This window comes from Porites lutea, chromosome 2 (assembly GCF_958299795.1).
Source record: "Porites lutea chromosome 2, jaPorLute2.1, whole genome shotgun sequence".
Lineage (NCBI taxonomy): Eukaryota > Metazoa > Cnidaria > Anthozoa > Scleractinia > Poritidae > Porites > Porites lutea.
In genome coordinates, this window is record NC_133202.1 from 21,689,406 (window position 1) to 21,713,030 (window position 23,625).

Sequence of the window (23,625 nt, forward strand, 5' to 3'; positions counted from 1 at the left end):
ATGAACGTCTCGTTGGTGATGGGAAAGTCCCGTGTCGCTCCATTAAAGATTACTACTATACCAAGATTGGAGCTCACCGCTGCAGTAGTTTCCGCGAAAGTTGGCGTGATGCTTCAAGAAGAATTAAACTATGCCAATCTTAAACAGTTCTTTTGGACCGATTCCAAGGTAGTACTTGGTTACATAAACTACGACACCAAAAGATTCCATATGTTCGTCGCCAATAGAGTACAGATAATCAGATCCAACACTGACACCAAAAAATGGCGACACATGGACACTAAGAATAATCCCGCAGATCACGCCTCGAGAGGATTAAGTGCTGAAGAGCTAATGAGGTCCAATTGGTTCATTGGACCCGCGTTCCTTTGGGAGAAAGAAATTCGAAACAGAAAAGAAGAGATTCCCAATATTCGAATTGGAGACCCGGAAGTTAAGGCAACTGTACGCACTACTGTGGTTAAAGAATCTTGCAACCTAATCGATTACGTGTCAAGGTTCTCTAGCTGGACGAGGGCAGTCGGAGTGATCTCATACCTGAGAAGACCCTTCAAGAAGAATAAGCCAAAGACAGTTACTGCCACAGTAGCTGAACGACAAGATGCGTGAAAATGCATTGAAAATGTGTAACTTTGTCAGTTGGTTGTTCGGTAAGTCAGTCAATAAGAAAAGAGACATTCTTAACAGTACCTCTTCTCAGGGGGCAGTTCATTTATTACAAAATACACTGGCCAAAGCCCAAAGTTGGAGGAGCGGAAGAAAAAGACACCATCTGTGTTTATCATGAACAAGAGATGTATTTCATTTTCTCATGCTGCAGGGTCTGTCTCATGGAAATATCCACCACAATCAAAATGCTTCTTGTAGAGTGCACTGTCAAATATGTCTTCAATATAGTGTTTACTCTTCCTCTTCCGAAACTTGCAGTAAAGAAGCATATCCTCTGCTGCATTTTCCAGACCTTTAAAATTTACATGAAAACTGCATGATATATATACATTTTGTTGTCTCTCAAAAAAATAATAATCAGAATGGGTTTATGCACGTTCTTGTAGTGGAAACAATATTGAAAAACATTAACAAAGCAATACAATGTAAGATGTCAGGACAATATTTCCCTCGCAAACATGGAAACTGAATAGTGTTCTTATGTTCACTTTCAGTTACCGCTATTTGATTATACTAGAAAACATCCAAGGCTTTTAGGCTCAACTTCACCACCCAGTAGTATGAGCATGACTCATCTTTCAATTGTTTTGCACATGGTCTAGTTTGGATAGTACTTTTTGACATGGGATTGTCAAAGTGAAGTGAATTTGCATTTTTCTGATGGTCAAGCTAGATAGAACTCAGGTAAATTTGTTAAAAGTTGGATTATTTTGGCCTGAATGAATATTGTAGCACCATCTCCATTTCTTTGTTGACAAGTGCTTCATTACTCTACACTACATACCTTGAATTATTGATTCAAGCTGGTGTACAAAGGGTATAACAATAAAATAGTGCAGCTGTGATTCCTTCTTGACAAAGTCCATCAAACAAGCTGTATTTGCACATGTTGTGGTTTCTCCGGTCCAAAGTACTCCTGACAGAAACAACAGTAATAGTGAAGTTCAATAGGGCTTCTGAGTTTCTTAACAAAGTAACGTAACAACTTCGATGTATTTGCACAGAAGTTGGGTAAAACAGTGCATCTCAATCAGCCTGAGCAAATCAGATAGTGCAACTCCGGAAAGGGCATGTCTAACAGCGAAAGTAACAATCAACAACAGACTGATGCCAAGCATCAGATGAGAACCAGCATAAAAAGGCTTGTCTGCAATGTCCTCGACAAGGTGATCTTCAGTGTCCTCTTGGTTCTTTTCAGATATGTCCTTGGGTATTTCAATTTCTTCAAGGAAATCGTCCGCAAATTGAGTACTTTGGTCTTCTTTGTACTCATAACTAGTAAGTAGAGCTGGTTCTTCTGCTGCTGTCAGCTCTGTTTCGAACGACTCATCTTCGTGATCGTTCCAAAACCAAGTGCACCTTGAGCCGTCACTCTCTGTGGTGGAAACAAAATTACCTTGAAAGTAATAGTCCTCCAAAAGAGAATCAGATGCGACAGATTCGAAAATCTGAGAGCAGCTGGTCTCTGGACACACACACTCCACACTGTCCACATCTGCAAGTCCTTGTCGACTTGCTTCCACCAAATCAACCTGCTCTACAGGAACATCACTCTCACCAACTTCAGCAAAAGTGCGTCTTATTGTCGTGTCCCATCTATGCTTTGTACTTCACGGTACATTTTGTAACAGACTTCCATCCGATAAATATTACAAATATGGACCTCTGCATTTCTTCTTCTTGGCCTGATTGGCCACTTGATTGGCCATATTATGGATTTGGTGAACAAGTACATGTGATGCACAAGTCAAATATATGCATCTGGTTACCAGTCTGTTCAGGAGAGATGTTGACATGTGGCGCCTTAGGAAAAGGGCGAACAAATTTTTGCTTCACGTTAGAAGACTGCGTGCCTTTAGGGTGACTAAACATAACTTTGCAGTAGATAAAATGTCGTTTTTTTGACATGAGCCGCTCTTCTTCGAAGTCAAAAATAATAAACATGGCTCCACCTCGATCAGAGGATCAAGGGTTGTAACCATTAAGCTTATTTAGTTACTAGTATGTATTGGTGCATGAATATAATAAGGCCATCAAACTTTAGTTCAATGAAGCTGAATGTAGTGAAGTGAATCGAATCGAATCGAGTGAACATAAAACACCAGTAATTATCTGATGAATGCAATGACTCTCTTGGAGAAAAACTATCATCTTTTGTGTTGGAAATTGTACAAGTCCGTTTCAGATGTGCAGTTTGATGGCAATTAGTGCCTATAACTGACATGTAGCATGAAGGTGCCAGCATGGCCATGTATTCCTACAGAGTTCCAATTTCATCCTCGCATCGATTCTTACTTATGCTCATTCTAAAAAGTGCTCTGCACTTATTAATTACCGTTGTAATGACCCTTCCTAGACATCTAGGATACAATTCCATCGTGTTTATTTTTTGAATGCTAGTTATGAAGTACAGCACTTGCTGGTAATGGCCATTGATACAGTTATATGATTTTGGTGAGGAAAACATCCATGTGCTACATTAGTATTCCAGTTGTTAGTGTGCATAATTTCTTTTAAAAAATTCCATGGCAATCAAAATATTACTTTCAAATTCTTTTTTTGCTCAAAATTAACTTTCTATTTAGTTTGGTGCTTTTTTAAAATGGAAGGTGGGCTAAAATTTATTTTGAAATGCAATAGAAGGTAGATTGAAATTTGCGTCTTAAGTTAAATTAGGTACGGTATTGCTAGGCAGCTAAAAACTGACAACTGTCCCTGGCTTGCTGTCTTTAATTTTTTCATCGGATCACCTCTTGTTAGTTTTTTTGGTAATATTTTTATTTTGTAATTCATACCTGACAGAATATACCCTCATTCAATTTGTGGTATCCTTGCAATTTGCTCTGCGAAAGAGATTACGACAAGGGATGATGGAAGAAAGGAGGCAAAGCATACCAATGGCCAGTACTACCTGTGTTCAGTTGCTTTGAAAGTGGTTGGTCATCTTGTTCTAAACTGTTTATACTGAATACACTTTATAAACCAAGTTGCATTGCTGTGGCACTAACTTGGGAGGCCCTTAACCCTCTCATTTGTAAATCAAATATACTAAGGACAATGGAACTTTCTGTTATACATAAAATACATGTAATATTAACATACAGGTAACTATGTAACTATATGATAGACATAAATTGACAGGTCTAATACCACCATATAACGTATTCGCTATATGCTTTAATATTTTTTCGCTGATGCATACTTTTGGAATAAGTAAGTACTAATTTGATCAAAGTAAGGACAATATATTGTTAGTTACAGGTGTGACACTAATTTGAAGACAGTAAACTTCACCAACACAAAGAGTAACAATTGCTTGTTTGTTGTTGAAATGCAGATGACAAAGAAGAAGTGATGAGGAGAAAGGGTTTGCTTAAGAAGGCAACAGCTCCAGGCAAGTCTTCGCAACAGAAAAAAACAGAAAAAGAAAGACGCAAGCAAAAGTGCAGAGGGTGAAGCAAAGAAACTAGAAGAAAGAGAGAAGTCAGCAAATAAAGAAGATTCCCAAGCACGTACTGAGCAGGGTAAAAAGAAAAAATGAGAAAGAGAAAACCAAAGCTGAAAAAGAGAAGAAATTGGAAAAGGAAACAGAAAAGAAAGACAGGGAGAAAGAAGAAAAAGACAGAGAAAGAGCAGCTCTCAAGGAAAGAGACGATAGAGTACTTACTGAGATGACCTCGTGGGCAAACAGCACAATTAACATGCCATCAGACACTTAAAATGATGACATAATTTCATTAGAAAATGATGACAACTTTGGTGATGACATTGTATCTCATTGTGTGGCTATTCCTCAGCCACAGCATCCTCGAAGTACCATTGGTGGGAAACGACCAAAACACTGGTCATTTTCCAGCTGTCAAGAATCACCTACATTTGGCAGCCGTAACCAACGAACAAACTTCAGCAATTTTTCATGTCAAGGTGGGTGACAGCATGAAAGACCTACCCTTAGTGATAAGAGACCACGGTTCATAAATAATGTCTAAAGTGAAACGCCAGCTTCATCCCTTAAATGTGAAGAGCACCTTGTGACCATCAGACAGCTAAGGGAGGAAATTTCCTAGTCAAAAAAACAAGGTATTTGAATGTATAATTATTAATGCTTTACATTCGAGTTATCACTTTATTTCAAAAAGCCACCACCTACAAATGGATTTTTGACTTTAAAAAATTTTCAAATGCATGGATATTTGGATATGATATTGTAGAAATCAGCAGTGCATGCATGCCAGTGCAAAGTGACATATCCGGGGAAAATCCCTGGCTTGCACAGAATTTAGTATTGGTCTGAGGGTTCTCCTTTACAGGCGGTAACCAGTAAAATTCACTACCTGTAACACCTCTTATGACTGTCTGAGATTGCTTGGAATTCTTAAAGATCAAGATGTGAAAGAAAAATAAAATACTGATTTACGGATTTGAAAAGATCTTTTACCTTTTCCGCTTAAAACAATTAGGGAGAACCCTAATCAATGGGCCTGTTGGTAATGGTGAAAGTGCCTCTCAATTTAAGTGCAGATACACCGCTGTAACAAACAAAGTTTAATAGTCTATAATCTATGGTAATCCAGTAAGCCTTAAATAATTCAATGTTTTACTTGATGTAAGATGTTAGCAATATTTTTCACGTAGGAACTGGCCCTTAATTTCTCTTTTAATCTTCTGCTTTTAGTGGAAGGGCAATATGAGCAACAACTCAAACCCGGAAAGCTGCCACAAGCTGTTGCCGAGCTCTTTAAGGCAAAATACCTACTACTTTTAAGAATAGTGATCTGCCCTTGCTACTGTATCTCTAACATTTGGGTGACCATTTCTTTTTCCTTTCTGTGTATTTTTAAGAAAGGTGTGATATTTCATTATACCAGATCTCACTTTTAAAAAGTGGCTGTGCATAAAACAGATTCCAAGAGCAGCTTTTTTGCATCTGTACAGTACACCTCTAGGATACTAACACAGATGCCACTGATAATGACACGATTACACCTTAACTCTCTCGGTTAAGGCAAATACTATGACTTGGGAAAAAAAAAGAAGGCCTTGTTAAACCTTTTTTGGTTCGTGTTTTGTGCACTAATACCTTTAAGGGATGAAGAAATGTGAAATCTTTCTCCCCGCTACGTGACATGAGTACTTACATCACAGCTCCCACACTTTTAACTTGCCTTTTCTGTGTAAGAAAAAGCATTGGTATCAGTGTTGATATAGTTTCCCTTCAGATAAACTAAATTAACTAACTCACTACTAGTAAAATTTGCAATTGTTTTTCAGATGATTGAATTATCAAAAGGGAAAGGGGTTTACCTTTTTCAAGGCAATCTTGCCACAGCACAGAGCTAGCTCAATCCGACATCAGCAGCTTGCCTTTTGCTGAGCTGCTTCCACAAAAACGAAGAACTTGTCAGCAAAAACCTCACTGGGGCAAACGCCGGGGAGGTGGTCAATCCTGATATCCTTTTTTCTATTGTGGGTAAGTAGATGAACGTATCTAAAGAAATATAATATATAAAAAGGATTTACTGCACCTTTAGTAAGAATTAAAATGCTTGCTTTGGTGGTTCCACTCAGTTACCTCCCCTGAGTGTGATAGGACAACTTCTGGATGCTTACGATTGTAAGTGAATGTTATAGAATCAGAAAGCTTAATGGGTTAATGTACAGTTTGTGAGAATGTGAGCAAAGAAAGCTTTATAACTCAGATCTTTGACCTTAATCTTCATTGCTTTTATACCAAATTAAATCCCCGTAAAAACATCTTACTTAACCACAAGGGGGCCCCATACAATCTGTTTGTGCAACCGTTAATTTAATTAGTATACAACAATGAATGTCTCACTAAATATATGTATGCATGGATTGATTGTCTCATCAAATATATGTATGCATGGATTGATGCTAGATAAACGAACAATTACCGTTAGTTCTTATTGTTGTCATTTTGGCTCTGAAGTGATACAGTGAAAACCTGTAGTCCACACCCTTTTTAAGCAGAAACAAGCATATACAGCACAGACTGCTTCAAGGTGCTTGTTACGACACCTTCAAATCTCATGGCCCCAGCACAGACGCGGATTCAAAATATAAGAGTCATAACACTGTCAACATTTTGGTTGGAATAACTCCACAAGGGAGCATTTTATTTGTCTAACACTCTTAGGGGACGGGGGGGAAGGACTTCTGATAAGTATTTAACAGACAATTGTGGCACTCTCAAAAAGCTACTACCAGGAGATTTAGTTATGGCTGACCGGCAGTTTACTATCCAGGAAATCCTAATACTCCACAAACCTGAACTTGCTATTCCAGCATTTACTAAAGCCAAAGACCAGCTGGACCCAGTTGATATCGAGCAAACCGATAGCATTGCAACATTTGTGTGCATATGGAAAGAGTCATTGGGCTACTAAGGAGAAAATACACAATTCAGGAATTTTACCAATTGATTTCTTGCAGTGTGACACCACTGGTTCCCAAGAGGCTAAAATTCCTATGATTGACAGAATTATTACAGTGTGTGCTGTTTTGACAAACCTTTGCATAATATTGTACCCTTGGATCAAAGGAACAGTGTAACTGAAGTTTCATGCTTTCAGACTCAAAACACTTGACCACCTATTTCAGGAATTTTAATTTTGTTATGACCAAAAGCAACAAAGATCAGAACATGCGAACAAAGTAACAATTGTTATGGTTTAATTTTCTCAATTCTGACAGCCTGGTTCCTCAAGAACAAATATGAAAATTTAAAAAAGATATGAAATATTTCTAGTGCCCACAGTTTTCTGATTAACAAAATATTTTATCATTTCTCTTTCAAAATAACAACTCGTTTGTAACTAACCTATCAACTATATACGATGAACCCAATCTTCCCCCCACCCCCTCCACTCAAGAAAAATTTTTTTCCCTCTGGCCCATACTTGTCACGAGGAGGCCTATTCCTTAAGACAGTTTTCACAATTCTTACTTCTTCAATTCTAGGACTCTGTTGGTTCTGCTTTTGTTGTGGCTTATCTGACTGCTGCTTGGTGTTTGACAAGACATGCATGGCTGTTGGCTTGGTGTTTGTTGACACTTGCGTGGCTGTTGGCTTGTTGTGGATTGTGAAGTGCGTGACCATTGGCTTGGTGTTTGTTGAGACATGTGACAGTTGGCTTGGTGTTTGTTGAGTCATACGTGACAGTTGGCCCGGTGTTGCTGTAACATGCATGGCTGCTGGCTTAGTGGCTGTACCCTCTGTTGTGTTGGCTGTTGTGCATTACTCACCATACAAGCTGGACAAAACCAAACTTTATTGCTATTTGGCATTCTCTTCCTTCCCAGACATTACAAACAGAAAAACATCTCGTCAGGGCAGTCCACGTTAGTGCACTTTAGCAGCTTGCCGCTTTCCTTGGCTACAGTTTTACAAGTACAGATTGAGTTCATCTTCAGAGCTTCACTTATTAAACTAGCTGACTGTTGCTTCGATCCTCACCAGTACCAGGTCTTGAAGATAGCATCAATACCCAAGCATAACAAGTGAAATTGCTGAATGGCACAATCTTATTACAGCACTTGATGGTATCTTCCTCAGTATCCTGTCTGCAATACCACACAGCATAAACCCGTAGTGCCCCATCTCTAGATAGATTCCCTGTTCTTGTGTACCATCGAGCAAGTACCTCAGGCAAAACACAAATTCTCCAAAATTTCTATAACTTGGCTAAAACTTAGTTCCAATGTTCTTTGTCTGGAAGAATTTTTGCTTGGACAAACTTGAGGTAATTAATTGCTTCATTCACAGCACAGATAATGAAGTAGTTGTAGTTTAGCTTAGTGCTACATAGCTGTTGCTGAACCTGGTAATAGTATTCATTTCTGTTGAGCGGTGAACTGCCCAGAAATGTTCAAGAGGAGGGTTTTGAAACATATGAATCAAAATCACAGTTCTCTATGCAGTAAGGACACTTGATTTCCTCACAACCATCATCACAGCAATCGCATGAGCACAGACAATCAGGGGTAGCGTGTATCCAAGGACATTCTTGATTAATAAAGAGACCACATTCTACAATCTTAAAGTTCACATGAGTTTTTTTCATGGATTCCTCAAGGCACGGATAGTCGAGGCTTCATGCTTGCACCCGTGACGCACGGCCTTGGTATTTAACTTGTGCAGTTCCGGGTAACAAATCCCTTGAATCAAAGACTGCGATGGCAATGCGGGGCCTGAATGTGCTGCAGCCTTACTCTGGGAAGCACCAATTCTCCCTTCCCTATGCTTAAAAAGGTTTGTCCCACTTTCCTGTGCAATTGAGTATGATTTGTTCCTCGGTTATATCAGTGTTAGTTCTTTGGCAAAGGTTTATCAGCTCATTGCAGGGCAATTCTACGAATCCATCACAGAAGGGATTTTGCGACTGAGCAACACGTAGCTGTCAGCATAGGGGAGCATCAAACTCAGCACTACAGGCTTTGTTTTACATTTGCTAATTAGATAAGAGTAAAAGCATTCCACTTCCACTTGTGTCGGCACTGGTACTTTCGGTTTCTGAACAGGGCTTTCAGTAAAGACGTTTGAGCCCACAGAAGAGTGGTGGTCATTGGATAGATATTCTCTATTGTTCAACCAAGGTCAGCTTTCCTTTTTTTAGCTGATTTGTCTTGGACCCTGGAATATTCAACCTCTTTTGCAAAGTTTCGCAGTATCGAGGAGCACTTCATTTCAGTACACGATAACCGTCCATTTAACTTTGTCCAGGTCTCGAGATAAAAAAGCAAGCTGGCTATATGGAAACATGACTCAGCTAATCCCGCCTTGCATCCCAAACAATGAGCACAGTTGATGGTCCCATCCATTCTCGTAATAATCCAAATTGGTATCAAGGCCTCAATCATGCAGTGTGAATGCCGCACTTTCACTAAAACCACAAACTAGTTTGAGATTATATGTCCCTCTATGTTGGAAACGAAGCCCGACACCATTTGATTATATGCCTCTAGACTTTGGAAAGACTTCAACTACTTTTGCGTGTAGAAGTTAGTTTCAAGAACCAAATAACAAATAAGATCAGTAGATTCTACAGGTGGAAGGCAGTCTGACTCGAAGCTTTTCCCCTCTATCAAAACAGGATCGATTCCAATGGTTGAGATTTTCTGCAGATAAACTCTCTGATTTTTCTATCCGGCTTTTTGACATAACCTGAAATTGGGACGAGAACTATATTGTCTCAACCACACAAAGAAACAGTAGTTTTTTGCACTAGTCACCAGTCAAATGGAAAAATGGAGGCCGCAGTGAAGATGACCAAAACAATGATGTGTAAAGCACTACGAGATTGCACTGATCAATATGAAGCCCTACTGGAATTGAGAAACACGCCTCGCCAGGATACAGGCATAAGCCCTGCCGAAATGATGTTTGGCAAAAATACTCGATCACTGCTACCGTCTACAGGAACCAAGAGCATCCCAAGTAAGAAATAAGTTATGATGAAAAGAGCCAAGTGCTGCCTTGCCACTAAGAGTAACTACAACAAAGGTGCCCGAAACCTGAAGCGACTCACCCCTAGTCAATCAGTTTACTACCAATAGAAGGAAGGAAGGAGACCTGAATGGAGAAGAGGCACCATGCGGACTGAGCACAGCAAGCGATCCTACATAATAGACGGGAAAGATGGTGTATACAGGAGAAACAGAGTGCACCTATGCCCTACAACACCTGAGATGTCACTAGAGAAATCCTCCTCACCTGCTTCTGCATTGAATTCACACAAACTACAAGGGCACATGGACACTGAGAAGTCGCAGGACACCAACAGACAAAACAAGCTCAAGCAGTCTGACAAGGCCACAGCGAATCAGGAAGGAACCTGACTGGTTCAAAGATTACGAGTTCAACTTTTAGTTTCTTGAACATTTGTGCACGTTGCAAAGAATTTATATTTAACTATCAAAGAGACACTTAGACAAAGAACTGAACTTGTCTGTATTATTCATCTTTGCTTTATTTTATTTTACTTGATTTTATTTGAGAGAGAAGGATGTTGATATTACATTGCTATGAGCCCGCGAGTTGGTTGGAACCGTAAGGGCCTGGAAACTATGTATGACATGTGTGTATGACCCGCCATGTTTTTCTAGTTCTAGTTCTGACTAAACATACTTGTGAGACCTAGCTGAGTTGTGCTTTACTGCCTGAAGCAGCAATTGGCAACATTGATATCATAACCCTGTATTTGTTTTTCACCTTGCATGTGTGTATGTACCCATTTCAAATTGTGTAATTTTTATCCAGGTTTTGATTTTAAACTTTTCTACACCGAAGAAGCCTTAAAGACGAAAACTCTGTATGTTTGAATAAAGCCAACACATGTGACCCAGTTTGTAGTAGACTTATCTCTCATCCAAGCTATTAAATGTCTAGTTAGAACCATCCTGTATCCTGTTGGATCCTTATAAGTGGCATCTTTCGTTGGTAAATTCGATATTTTCCCTCCTCCTTAAAGATGTATCATATATTGCTATGATAAAATTCAATCATACTGCAGTCATGTTTCTTCTAACTCATGCTATTCTTTGTTTGAAACCACGTGACCAAAAATCACTACGTTATCTGCCAGCGCAATGTTGGGGGACCACCAGACAGTCAAGATGGCTGCCATACAGAGTGCGCTGGACGAAAACATGCAGTTTTCAGATTATTTTGTGGGTCTAGATGGCCCAGCAAATTTAAGATATGGGAAAAAGTTAGTGTACGTAAGTTCAACACTTATTCATTAAAGAACATTGATTACACAGAAAATGTGGAATTAATTATTATGTGAGTTATTTAGTCTTGCAAACCTCATGGGCAACAAAAAGCCAAATGAAGGCATACAAGTCAATGGATGCGTATAATTTTTTCGTCTCTGGCTGGGTGAACACCCTCCCCATGCAATGCGTTGGTTCAGATAAAGTTGTAGTGTTTGGGAGGGTGAGTGAAGATGACCTTATTAAGTTCGTTGTTCCCTGTCTTAACATTTTCACTGCATGTTATTTCTAGTTTTGTCAGTGACAGATTTTAGTTTATGTGTAAAACTACTTTCAGGTGATACAAATAAAGTGTTGAACTCAGCTGATTTGAAGGCTGTGTTGTTTCATTCTGAGTTGAAGAACTTATTTGGATCAATATTGTAAAATATCTGCAGTAGTTCAGTTCATCCTTGGTTTCAATTTTGTTTTTCTCTTTCTGGGTATATTAATGTGTGATAATGAGCTTTGAACCAAAGATAAGATTGAACCGCTACACAGCTAGCCACTTTTAAAAAATGGGATTGATTCTTCTATTTTCAACTTCATTGTTTTGAAAGACATATACAAGTGGCAGGGTTTTCTTAATTGGCATTTTTAATGGGATACCTTGAACAGGTAAACCACCAGAGAGCCAGGGATACCCCTCTTAAAGTGTGGTTTTTGGCCAAAAAAGATGGCACTGTTAGAGCAGCTCACTGTGATTGTATGGCAGAATTGTGCGAAGCTTGTTCTCATGTTGGTGCAATGTTTTTGCTCAGGAGTCTGGTGTTAGAGTTAGAGATTCCACCACTTACACACAAGAAAAAAGCACATGGATGTTCGGCTTGCAGCACAAATCCAGCAAAACCTACAGAGTCTGGTTAAGTCAATATGTTACACTTATTACTATTATTATTACCCTGAAGCCCATAAGTTTTCAACTGCAGCCACAAAGTGGGGATGTAGAGATGAGGGTAGGGCACGTGAAGCTTACCAGAAATCCATAAATCAATTCCACGAGTCTTTAACAATTTCAGACAGTGGTCTGAATATTGATCCACGGTGGCCATAGTTGGGAGCTTCCCCTGAGGGGTTTGTAAATTGCAAATGCTGTGGGCAGGGTGTATGTGAAACAAAATGTTGATATGTCTATAAAGATGCAGTAATCTCTGATACTGCTGGCAAGAAAAACTTTTGTTTAAAAAAAGATGAACTTGGTAACATTTACCTGGACAAATGCCATGCTCACTACTACCAAGTTCAAGCACGGACATTTATCTCTGAGGTTAAATATTGCGACTTTGTAGTGTGGACAACACAAGATCTTTTCGCAGCGAATTCTTCATGACCCAGAGCTTCAGGCCAATTCACTACGTGCTGCCACCGACTTTTCAGCAAATGCCTTTTGCCTGAAATGGTAGGTGTTATATACGTCCATGTTGTGAAGTTCACGCCCACATTAACTCACCATCATCAACATGTGATGAAGACGACGTCGAAGGGTCTTAGTGCTACTGTCAGCGACATGTGGGAGGAAGCACATTTATCGGGTGTGACAATGATACATGCCAGATAAAATGGTACCATATGTAATATTTAAGGATGAAATAACTGCCTGAAGGAGATTGGTTCTGTCCACCTTGCCATAGGCTAACATAAACAGCCTACAATCCTGGTCAAAACGTTTAGGACACTGTGTTTCAGGTGATGAGAATGTAATTCAAGTTTTTTCCCCTCCTTCCATCAACAGTGTTGGGTGTTACAAGTCAAACACTTTTTACATATCTTGCAAACGTTACGGACCTCTACTTTGTTCGGAGGGGGGGGGGAATCTTGTTAAGGCCATGTTTATAGTGTGTATTGCAGGTTGGCTGCAAATTCCATACAAAAACACGTGAAAAAGGGGAGGTGCCCCAAAACCTTTTGACCAGGATTGTAGCATTATTCAAACATGATGACCATTTCGTTGCAACAAGTAAAAAAAACATCTTTACGGTGCTACATCCATTGACATATAAGACACTGGTTGGCCTACATGAAACTTTTTGAAAAGTGTTTTCTTTGTTACATGAACTGTATGTATTATGTTAACTCCTGGCGTATCAGGGGTGCTCCTTGAAGCAGTTTTTTTTAAATTCAATACTCAATAACAAACCAGAATTACAACTGTATAGAAAATTGCTGGTAAGCATCCCCTTGACTACACCATTTTGATTATGGAAGAATTAAAAAATTATTAACCCTTTAAGGCTCAAGAATGATCAACATCAGTTTTCCTCAAACAATGTTAAGAGCACCTGTCGGTAAAAATCAAACATATTGTGGCAAGGGTGGAAAATTCGATTCCTGTGATACTTTAATGTTAGAAAGGCTAGCGTCTAACTAAAATCACTGCCTAGTTTTTTTGGTGAAATATCCTTTTATTTCAGAGAAATATGGAAATAACCATAATCCGTTGAAATCGCCATTTGAGGTGCTCAATTATGACATGGGTTTGAAAGCCTCACGTGCAAACAATGATTACTGTACCGTCTTTAACCCATCACAGCCTTTTGTTACAACCTCTAAATATCTTGCAAAATGATTTGGGGAGATACTGCTCTGTTCTTTGTCTACAAAATAATTAAATTTCGAAGGCATACAATTTATGTGCAGACACAAAAAGCTATCCACCATAGTATGAACACATATTTGATACGCAACTCTCCTGTTTAGAGATGGGCGTGTTGCAGGTTGACCTGAATGCGTGAACAGAAGCCCTATCTGGTATGCTTTTTGTGCCTGCAAAAAAGATAGAGTGAATCTATGGCTTAAGATAAGTGATACCCTTAGACACGGCTCTCCTGCTCCTTTAGTTGAAAACAGAAGAATGAAAGTCTCACCAGAGAAACTTTACCACTTTTTGACAGTCATCACCAGTCAGTATGTAATGCAAGATTTGGTGAGAATATCTTGAAGTTGTCCTCCAACCCCGAGATCAAGGTTCCAAATGTCCTGAGGACCATGGTTCCCGACCTGATTGTCCAACAGTATCATAGCCATTGCCAAGAGACTGGCTTTGTTCCTATGAGCCGTACTACACCCTGTAGGATACTTAAAGTATGTGTGAAAATCCCTTCAAGGACTTGATTATGTCTCAGCAGAGGGTGCAAACGCGTTTGAAGGATCAGCAGATGTCATCCAAAAACTAAGTGACAACCCCACAACAAAGGCCTCTCATGGCCAAAAGACCAGAGCAGAGCTGTTAGTTTGAGCTATTTTCTGACACTCTATCTGCTACATTACTTGAAGTCTATTACCTTACCCTGAACAGATAAAGATGACTTCTTGCAAAGCAATAATGTACAGACTCTTAACTTAACGAATAAAACTCCCTGGGGGTATTCATTTACACGTACTGTCGCTCAAAGGGTAAATCCATGTGAATGAAATGACTTACAGTTTGGTGTGACTTCTCACCGACTTTGTGCTCAGCTTAACTTGATTGAAATTGAAATTTTAAAACACTGTCAGTGGAAATTCAAGTAATACTTTCCCACCATTACCATTTGATTGCAGACACATGTATCACCAAGTTCCAGATCACTGTTGGGGCTACGCCTCAGTTACCAGAGTGATCCCGATTTTGTCAGCACCTGTGATCATGAGCACAATTCTAGATGTGAGGGTGTTAGTGAAATTGAGTCCGCCCTGGAAAGTGTTGATATTTTAACTGGAGCGAAAGATGAGATGAAATATGTCGTTTCTATGGCTAACAAAAAATTGAACCGTGGAAAGCTCATTTACTCAGATCAATCAACTGAGATAAAGCACAGTTGGATTTGTTAAAGTCGCTAGACACTCACTCTATACTTCTAGTCTTGGAGTGGCTCACGAGATACCTCCCACGAAAATATCACAAGAGCCAATCTGATTGGTTTGGCAAACGAGGTATTTCGTGGCACACTACCACTGTCTTAAGAAATTCAGAGGGTCAACCTCAAATGCTAACATTTCTACAAATTCTTGAAAGCTGTAACCAAGACAGCGTCACAGTTCTTGCTATCATCGATGACGTTTTGAAGCAGCTCAAGACAGCGATGCCTGATGATGTAAATTGTGTGTACTTTAGGCAAGATAATGCTGGATGCTCCCAAGGTGCATCCACGTTACTTGCAATTCAGCAGGTAGCTAACATGTACCACATTAATGTGAAACTAGATTTCTCAGACCCACAGGAGGCCAAGGGTAGTGTGACCGCAAAGCAGCAACTATCAACAATCACGTTTGAATATATCATAACTCTGGTCAAGATGTGGAGACTGCTGATCAATTGAAGAATGCCATAGAGTCAGCTGGTGGTGTGTCTGGAGTAAGGGCTACATTATGCGATAAACTAGATATTCCCAAGTCTGCGCCTGTAAAGTGGGATGGTGTTAGCCTCATCAATAATGTTGAATATCAATAATATTGACTATAGCAGTTAAGGAGTCTGGAGATCATACACAGTTGGCCCTGGTAAATTCCTCCCATGGAGTCAGTTTACTTTGCCAGAAAGCTACTCTACCAGTGCTAAACATACTGAAGAAAGCCAAAATCCCTAAAGCTCAATTTACTACCATCACACTACGGAGAAAAGTAACCTTCACGCAGCAAGATGTCCAATTAAGATTGGGCATAACAGAAGCTTCAAATGAACTGAGTGACGAGGACCAAGAGTGTCACGATAAACTATTTTCATGTCCTGAAAAGGGATGCATAAAGTCCTTCCAAAGATTTTTCTCACTTCAAAATCATCTTGATGTCGGAAGGCACAGCTATGCTCTAGAGAATGAAACGCTTTTCGATAAGGCAATTACATCTTTTGCAACAAAGCTAGAACAGGGTACTGCCACTGTAGAAAATCCTGTAGAAGATATTGAAGCATGCCAGGCATTGAAATCCATGAGTATTCAGAGAACCTGACTGAACGAGAGCCAGAAACAACACCATACAGAAGTATTCCAAATCGGCAAAAGGACTGGGCACAAAGCAGATCCCTCTTATGTTTCTAAGCCGAGGAGGAAGGCCAGAAACGCGGATGGGTCGTTTAAGTTTGGTGCCTCCAGCTTTCTGATGTCTCACCACGTTGCAAGTTTTTTCCACACCTTGCTGCAAAAAGAGTTGCTGCAGCTGATGAGCCACAGAACGAAGAAAACATCTAGTAAGTGTATACAACTTGATTAGGGCCTGCAACAATGATTCTTTCTTGTTTTTTTGAAACCCTATTTATTGGTTACACGAAAAATTTCGCCTGTCTCATTTGCAGACAGGGCCCTAATCAAGTTGTATACACTTACTGGATGTAAACTGTTCTACAAGAATTTTTGTGCACGTAATCAGCTCTTGTTTCATATAGAAAGGTTATCAAAATTTCTGTACTGATGCTTCGAGATATGAGCCTTTCATTTGTTAAACAGTGGTTGGTAATCGAGCATACCATAGTCTCACATTTATTTTAGGAGGTTTATAGGCCCTGATTGTATTCCACATTTCAATTAACTTTAGAGCACATTTATGTGACTTTTAAGGGAAAGGCTACACGATTTTAGAGAAAAATAATTTGCAAACAGCCCAAGAGTGAACAAAATCTTACATCGAGTTGATAGCCTCATATGTACACCCAAAACCTGATAATCATCTTCGATCACATTTAAGAGCCATAATGGCTCTTGAGCACGGCATAGATTAATTAGATCTGGAAAAAAAATCAGGCCAAATTTTTTGCGTTCGACAAGTTTACTTTGCAAAATCTTGCCAACAAATCTGGGTGCGTATAAACCAACCTTTTATACCATTTATACATCACATCTGAGGTGAAATAGTAGTAAGAGGCACCGTTTTTATCATGCAGACCTCGGACAGAAAGCAGCATTTCACAATACAAATTTGCACTCATTCAATATTCAGGACGATGGAAGAACGTGTGGGCTTTCAGCTAAACTGTTAAAAAAATTTCCAAAATCACCTATACTGCCATTCGGTTCTCACTTTTGTAGTGCGTGCTGTGGTGAGTGTTTCAATTACCATTAACAGAGTTATACTCCAACAGAATGAAGAATTTATTATGTTTATTTTTTATGTAATGGTTTAATGCGTGGCATTTTGAGTACTCCTGCAAGCGATGTTCACTGAATGACTGAAAACAATCGGCACGGCAATTAAAATTACAAGAGAGACCACTAACAATCAATAAAAGAAATATAATTCAGTGAAACATATCCAGAGACAACAACTTTCATTCAGGAACATAAGTATTAAAGTGTCCGTAAAAAATCCTGAGTCTTCAAGCTTCAAGCTTAAGTTTATGTTTTGAGCCGGCTTCCCAGCCGGTTTGCTTTTTTCAAAGACAAACTCGAGGCAAGAAAATCGCTCAAAGCTTTCTTTTACAGCCAGAATTATAACTAAATATTCTTTGGAACGTTTTCTTTCTATTGCGGTGAGAAACTGTCTAAAGGCTTTTTAAAGTTGCGTAAGCTTATATCAAACCTGATACTCAGTCAGATCATTGTCTCAAATCTTACAAACGTGCACAAACTAAATACCCGCATAAACTATGCTCGACTTCATTAAATTAGATACAAAAAACAAACATCAAATACAATAATTACTCTGGCTTACCATTCGAGATGCAGTTCCTAAAAGGTATCAAGTAAGGCCAGTATCGCTTCAGACTTAATTTGCAACCCTCTTACACATCAAGGAAGGTGAAAATGAAAACGATGCCATCCCAAATCGGATTTCCAACTTTGACAAGCGATGTATTTCTCAACCAAAATCCCAATTAACAAACTAGCCGTGAATAACAGAAGACTCCTGACAGCAGCTGAATTTTATTTTGTACATCCAGTGGAAAAGACAGTTAAAAACATCACAAGTTACAGAAAACTGTGTCAGCTTCAGCTGTAAAAGTAAATGAGATTCAAGATGCTGCATAAATTTAGAGCATGACCTCACCTGTCAAATTTTGACCAATCAGGGCATAAAAATTGGACGTAGAGTGTGACCAATGCATGACCATGGTGAGAAAAGTCAAAAGCAACTGTCTTCCCTGCCTGTAACAGCTGGCTGAATTTTCGCTTCTGAGGTCAGTTTGCAATCAAAATTTTAATTGCGCGGCATATAAACAAAACATATTTCATACGAATTCAAAAAAAATTGATCTTGAGTCTGCGATCACTTGAAAACTAGTAACTTGTCAGCGGATGACTTAAAAAAAAACTTGACCTCGATGGGTTGACACCTGAGACTGCGATACAGTCAAGTGATACTGGTCAGCGGGTACCCTGTTTTGACAGCTGTCAATTGATCAAAACATTGACGTCCAATATGTGTGCATTATCAGTTTTCCTGTGCTCTCAAACTAGCTAAAAGTATGAGATTGAACATTGTTCACGATCTAGTAAAACAATTAACTGGTCAGCGGACAGCTTCCAAATAAATCACGTCACCTCGATTAGCTGACATATGAGCCTGCGATATGGTTATGGGATACTGGTCAGTGGCTATCCTGTTTTGACAGCTGTCAATTGACCATAATGTGAATGTTCTACATTAAAGATGTGGACTTGGCAATACACGCCTGAGACACCCCTCCCTTCCTTTTGATAGTCTCCCTTACCCCACTTGTACAATCTGTAGACGCGTACGTATGTAGGTACGTACGTACGCTCGGTCAAACACGTGATAACCAAATGAAAAGAGGTTGTGGGAGCCCTGCTAAGATGACTCAATGAGGGATAGCTGTCAAAGGGAACAGCGGATTTTGTCGCTTGTCAAAAAGCTGTCGGCATTTTTAGAAGTTTTGGTATTTACAAAATTTTCCAATTTTTTTGCAAAGGCCAAATTCCATTTTTTTTTCTTGTAGTGTGAACAGGTTCAGTTTTTTGTCAATGTTAATTATGTTGCAGAGTGTATGCCATAGTGGTTAAAGTACAAACCAGGGTTTAGCAATGACAGAGCAAGCAAGAAAGAAGAAAAAGGCCATTGCACGATGACGTCATTTTACAACCTGAATCCTTCAGGGTTTTGCTATCTTGTACAAATTAGGGCTTTTGATCTCGCTGGGATTTTTAAATTCCAAAAAATATATATGAAAGGAAAAGAACACAAAAGGGTCCTGGACATGTAGTAAAATAACACCACCATGCAAATGCATAGCATTCGGTGATAAATAACCCTAAACAAAATTATTTAGTCATGTATAAAGGGTTTCTAGGGTGCTTTCCATTATGCCAAAATTTTTGAAAATTTTGATCCAAAAATAAATGGAACGCTTTGGTCCACGAGAAAATTCTCTAGTCAAAGTGGACCACCTCCAGAGGTGGTCCTCTTTGACCAGTCTGTCCTTGCCATTCCATTTCCAAAAATTCTCGATACATGTCCTACTTTGCCAAAAAAATGGTCAGAATTTTGGTCGAAATGTAAATGGCCTCTTGATTCTCTTCGAAATGTCATCTCATTTTCTCTTGATAATTCCACTGGTTTCTAATCGGTTGTTTTGGTAAAAGAGAAAGCACCCAAGGTGTACTACATGTACTTTCAAGCATCACCACTCCTCCACTAAAATGCACATGACAGTGTTGCGTGACGAACAGCACCAGCATTGTTGTGCCATTGTAGCAGTATTCAAAATATTTCATGCAATAGGAAAACATTGTTCAACAAATGCATAAGCCGTCGAAAAAGATGCAATCGTGATAAAATTCGCCTAAAACTGATCAAAGATTGATATTCGACCGTTAAAGATGTCAAAAGATGACACGGTATGTTGGGCGTGAAGTATAAACATATATTGCAGATGTTACAAACCAGAGGTCAAGCGACGAATGACCCAAAAATCATGCTAAAAAAGCCTTTTGACTCGTCTTTTAGAGCAGATTTTAAAGTAAGAACATTTCAACAGTTTTCTGTCTGCTTATTTTAACCTAATGTGGGTTTAGAGAAGTGAGGGGACTAAATTTTATGTCCGACTGGCAATTTCAAAGTTGACCTCAGAAGGTCAAATATCTGCATTTTTGATAGATTTTGTAAAGCTCTCGCCTCACTATTTATCATTTGCCCAAACAAATTTTTTTTAGGAATCTGTAGACCATCCTTCTAACCCTCAACCACTAGCACCTTAATCAATTTGAAGGTTTGCACATGGTGAAAATTATGTTTATTCACGCATTACTTTTGCTGAAGTAAATTGTAAGCCTTCGAAATTTAAATCTATCACATGACTGGGGGCATAGAGAGCCCATGAGATAACAGAGCGCATGCGTCAAGTCATTGCACATGTGCGTTGCATCAAGCAAGTTGATTTAAGAAGATAAAGAAGAAAACAACTGAGAAAGTAGAATCTAATGTAGTTAGATCACTTAAACCTTTAAGAACCAATGCAGTTGGTCTTACATCACAAATACGTAGCTCTAACGAGGTTAGAACTCGAAAAATGACAGAACCTGAAGGAGCATCTAGCGTGGTCGCCAACTAGTCCAGACAGACACCAACCATGAACGCTTTGGCCAGCATAGTCCAGTCTGTAGTCGAAGAAATGAAAGCAATGAACAGACGAATGGATTACCTGAGCGAGCCCATTAACCTCGAAGACAAGGAAATCGACTACGAAGAGGGTGAACTGGAGCATGGAGATGCTGACAGAGAATTAGTTGTTTCTCTAGATAAAAGGGTAAATGAATTGACCAAAGCCCCTAGGCAGGAAACAAAAAATTCAAAGAGCACTAGTGCTCTTTGATTCAGAATCTTGATCTGAGTGAGAAAACTGGGAGCACTGTGGATGAGGAACTGGCCAACATTGTGAATAGTCTCTTCAAAGACTTAACTCCAGACGAAAAGACCCAAGCAAAGGTCGATCAATATCCTAGGCCTGTGAATTTTGAGGGGCTTAGAGCGCCACAAGTAAACCCACTCATTTGGAGCCAGCTCCCTGCACAAGTCCGCACACAGGTCAGCGCGACAGAAATGTATTTGCAACACCTCGTAGTTTTACTTGAATAGTTTTGAACTGCATTCTATTCCCTGTTGTGCTTGATTCCTGCTGTGTTAGCCTTGGTGACTTGACAAGGGACTGTCTCGTGTTTTTAAAGGACAGACAGGTTTCGAGTTTTGGGTGCTTCATTTCCGAGTTTTGGGTGCTTCCCTTTTGAGTTTGAGTGCTTCGTTTTCGAGATTTGGGTGGTTCGTGGTTCAGTCTGTTTTCGAAACTACCATGTCAATAGAGAGATAGATGTGTTTTTGAAGGAGAAATTTTCGCATGACAAAAATGAACCTATTTTTCTTTAAGCTTCTTTACAGTACATTCCACTATTAATGTTCATAACCAAAAATCCCAAAGGTACAGTTATAGATGGTGAATTTGTGGCAATAAACAGTTGAAGTAAGACAAGGTCTACTCATATCTGGCAGTTAATCCATGATGCAAGTTGCGATGTGAGGATGTTGAGAAAACCAAACTTCTGGAAATGCTTGTTACGTAAGGAGATGAAACATCTTTCGCTACATTTATTTATTATATGCCCATTCAGTGTGTGAACAGTACTGAAAAAACACCTGCAATTGTTTACTGGCAGTTGACATCCTGAGTTGCATGTTTTCTTTAATGGCACACTTGAAGGTCTACTAAATATATGTAAAACATACTGCATTTTAAACCAAGGAAGACTATCCACATTGGCAATGTATCTCAACAAGGATTACTAGTCTTTTAGCTACATTCCATATATCAAACAAATTAATGCAATTACTTGCCTGAAGCCATTCCACATCATTTTCTCAAAAAACTCTTCAATATTCAGTTCTAAGATGACATACGTCTTCAGGATGCCATTGTCCATATACGTGGAACTTTGGTTCCCTTATGGCTACACACCATGCCCATTCAAACATGACATGCCTGAGAGTTTGCTAGAAATGCTGTGGTCTATTGCTGCAACACATGATTTTCCCCGTACAATGAAATCCTGCTATGAGGAATTTGGAGCCGACTTCACCCAACATCTGTATGTCCTGGAGGTCAATCCCATCAAAGGCATAACCCCATAATGAACGTGGAGAACACAATCATGTGTTAAAGAGAATCGCCACGTGTACTCGCAGTGGCAACAATATAGACCTCCATTACCAGGCTTTTGTTGAAGAAATGCCGGTCTAACAACATACACAGCTCTCACAGGAAGAGGGTAGCAATCTGTGGTTGATGCTGAATGGCTGCTTTCATACTATGCGGCTAGATGTTTCCAACAGAAAGGTCATGAGAATGAGTATCAGTATGTCAAAATCGTTGCCCAGTGGCACGATTCATAAGATGGAAGGAGAATAACGCAGCTGCAGAGACGTGACAATTAGGAAATGTTGAACTACATTCTGGATGAGTGGTAGCCTGAATAATCGGCACTTTATGAGCCATGCAAGGTGAACATGGTATTTTGCATGATCCCCTTGTCTCACGATTTGTACTCATCTTGTGCTTCGCGCAAAATGCCGCATTCGCCTCACTTGGCTTATAAAGCGCCTGTTATGCAGGCTAGATGAGTGGATGCCCTGCCATAGGGAGAATTTCGACTGATTGATATCAAAAGGTACAGTCCACGTTGTATTAACTTATTTACGTAACACAAAACAGGCCAATTGGATGTAGACTGACTATTCATGAGGGTTTTCAAAATCTAAATCTACATTAGAAAAAATACCTTCTAAATAGTGAATCACTATCCAAGTTTAAAGGCTAACAGACAACTTAGCCACCACATCTAAACCAAGTTGAAATTTAACATGTGGTAATACTTGACCACGCAGGCAATCACTACCAATTCATCCTTATTTCTTTCTCTTATTATTATTACTCGTCTCAGGGTCCTCTAGGTCAAAATCGTAATTTATTAAAATTGCGCAAACAAAACATCCACACATGCCCATTTCTACCAAGAAGAAGCTTGGTAGCATTTGACGAAATTGCTACTTACATTTTTAAAGAAACATTTGAAGCCAAAATTAACACTTAAAAGAGTCTTAAAAAGACAAACAAATCGTCAGCAAATGTATTTAGAAGAAGAGATCTATCATCGAGTGAGTTAAGAATTATGAAAAAGTTGTCACAGAACAAGAGCTTGGCATTTGACCATTGATCGCAAAACCCGAGCTTTCAAAAATCAACACCACTGGATGCGCTAGAGGCCCTCC

The 23,625-nt window shown here is 39.3% G+C and overlaps 1 protein-coding gene and 2 pseudogenes across 1 annotated transcript; 2 read left to right on the top strand and 1 right to left on the bottom strand.

The window, feature by feature from the left end:
- On the top strand, positions 1 to 609 carry LOC140925813 (uncharacterized). The gene has a single exon (XM_073375675.1). It carries the CDS (start codon positions 1 to 3, stop codon positions 607 to 609), a length of 609 nt encoding a protein of 202 aa, XP_073231776.1.
- Positions 610 to 8,749: 8,140 nt separating this feature from the next.
- LOC140925814 (uncharacterized) lies at positions 8,750 to 9,636 on the bottom strand (annotated as a pseudogene).
- A 1,843-nt stretch (positions 9,637 to 11,479) lies between these two features.
- On the top strand, positions 11,480 to 12,772 carry LOC140925815 (uncharacterized; annotated as a pseudogene).
- The last annotated feature ends 10,853 nt before the right edge of the window (positions 12,773 to 23,625 follow it).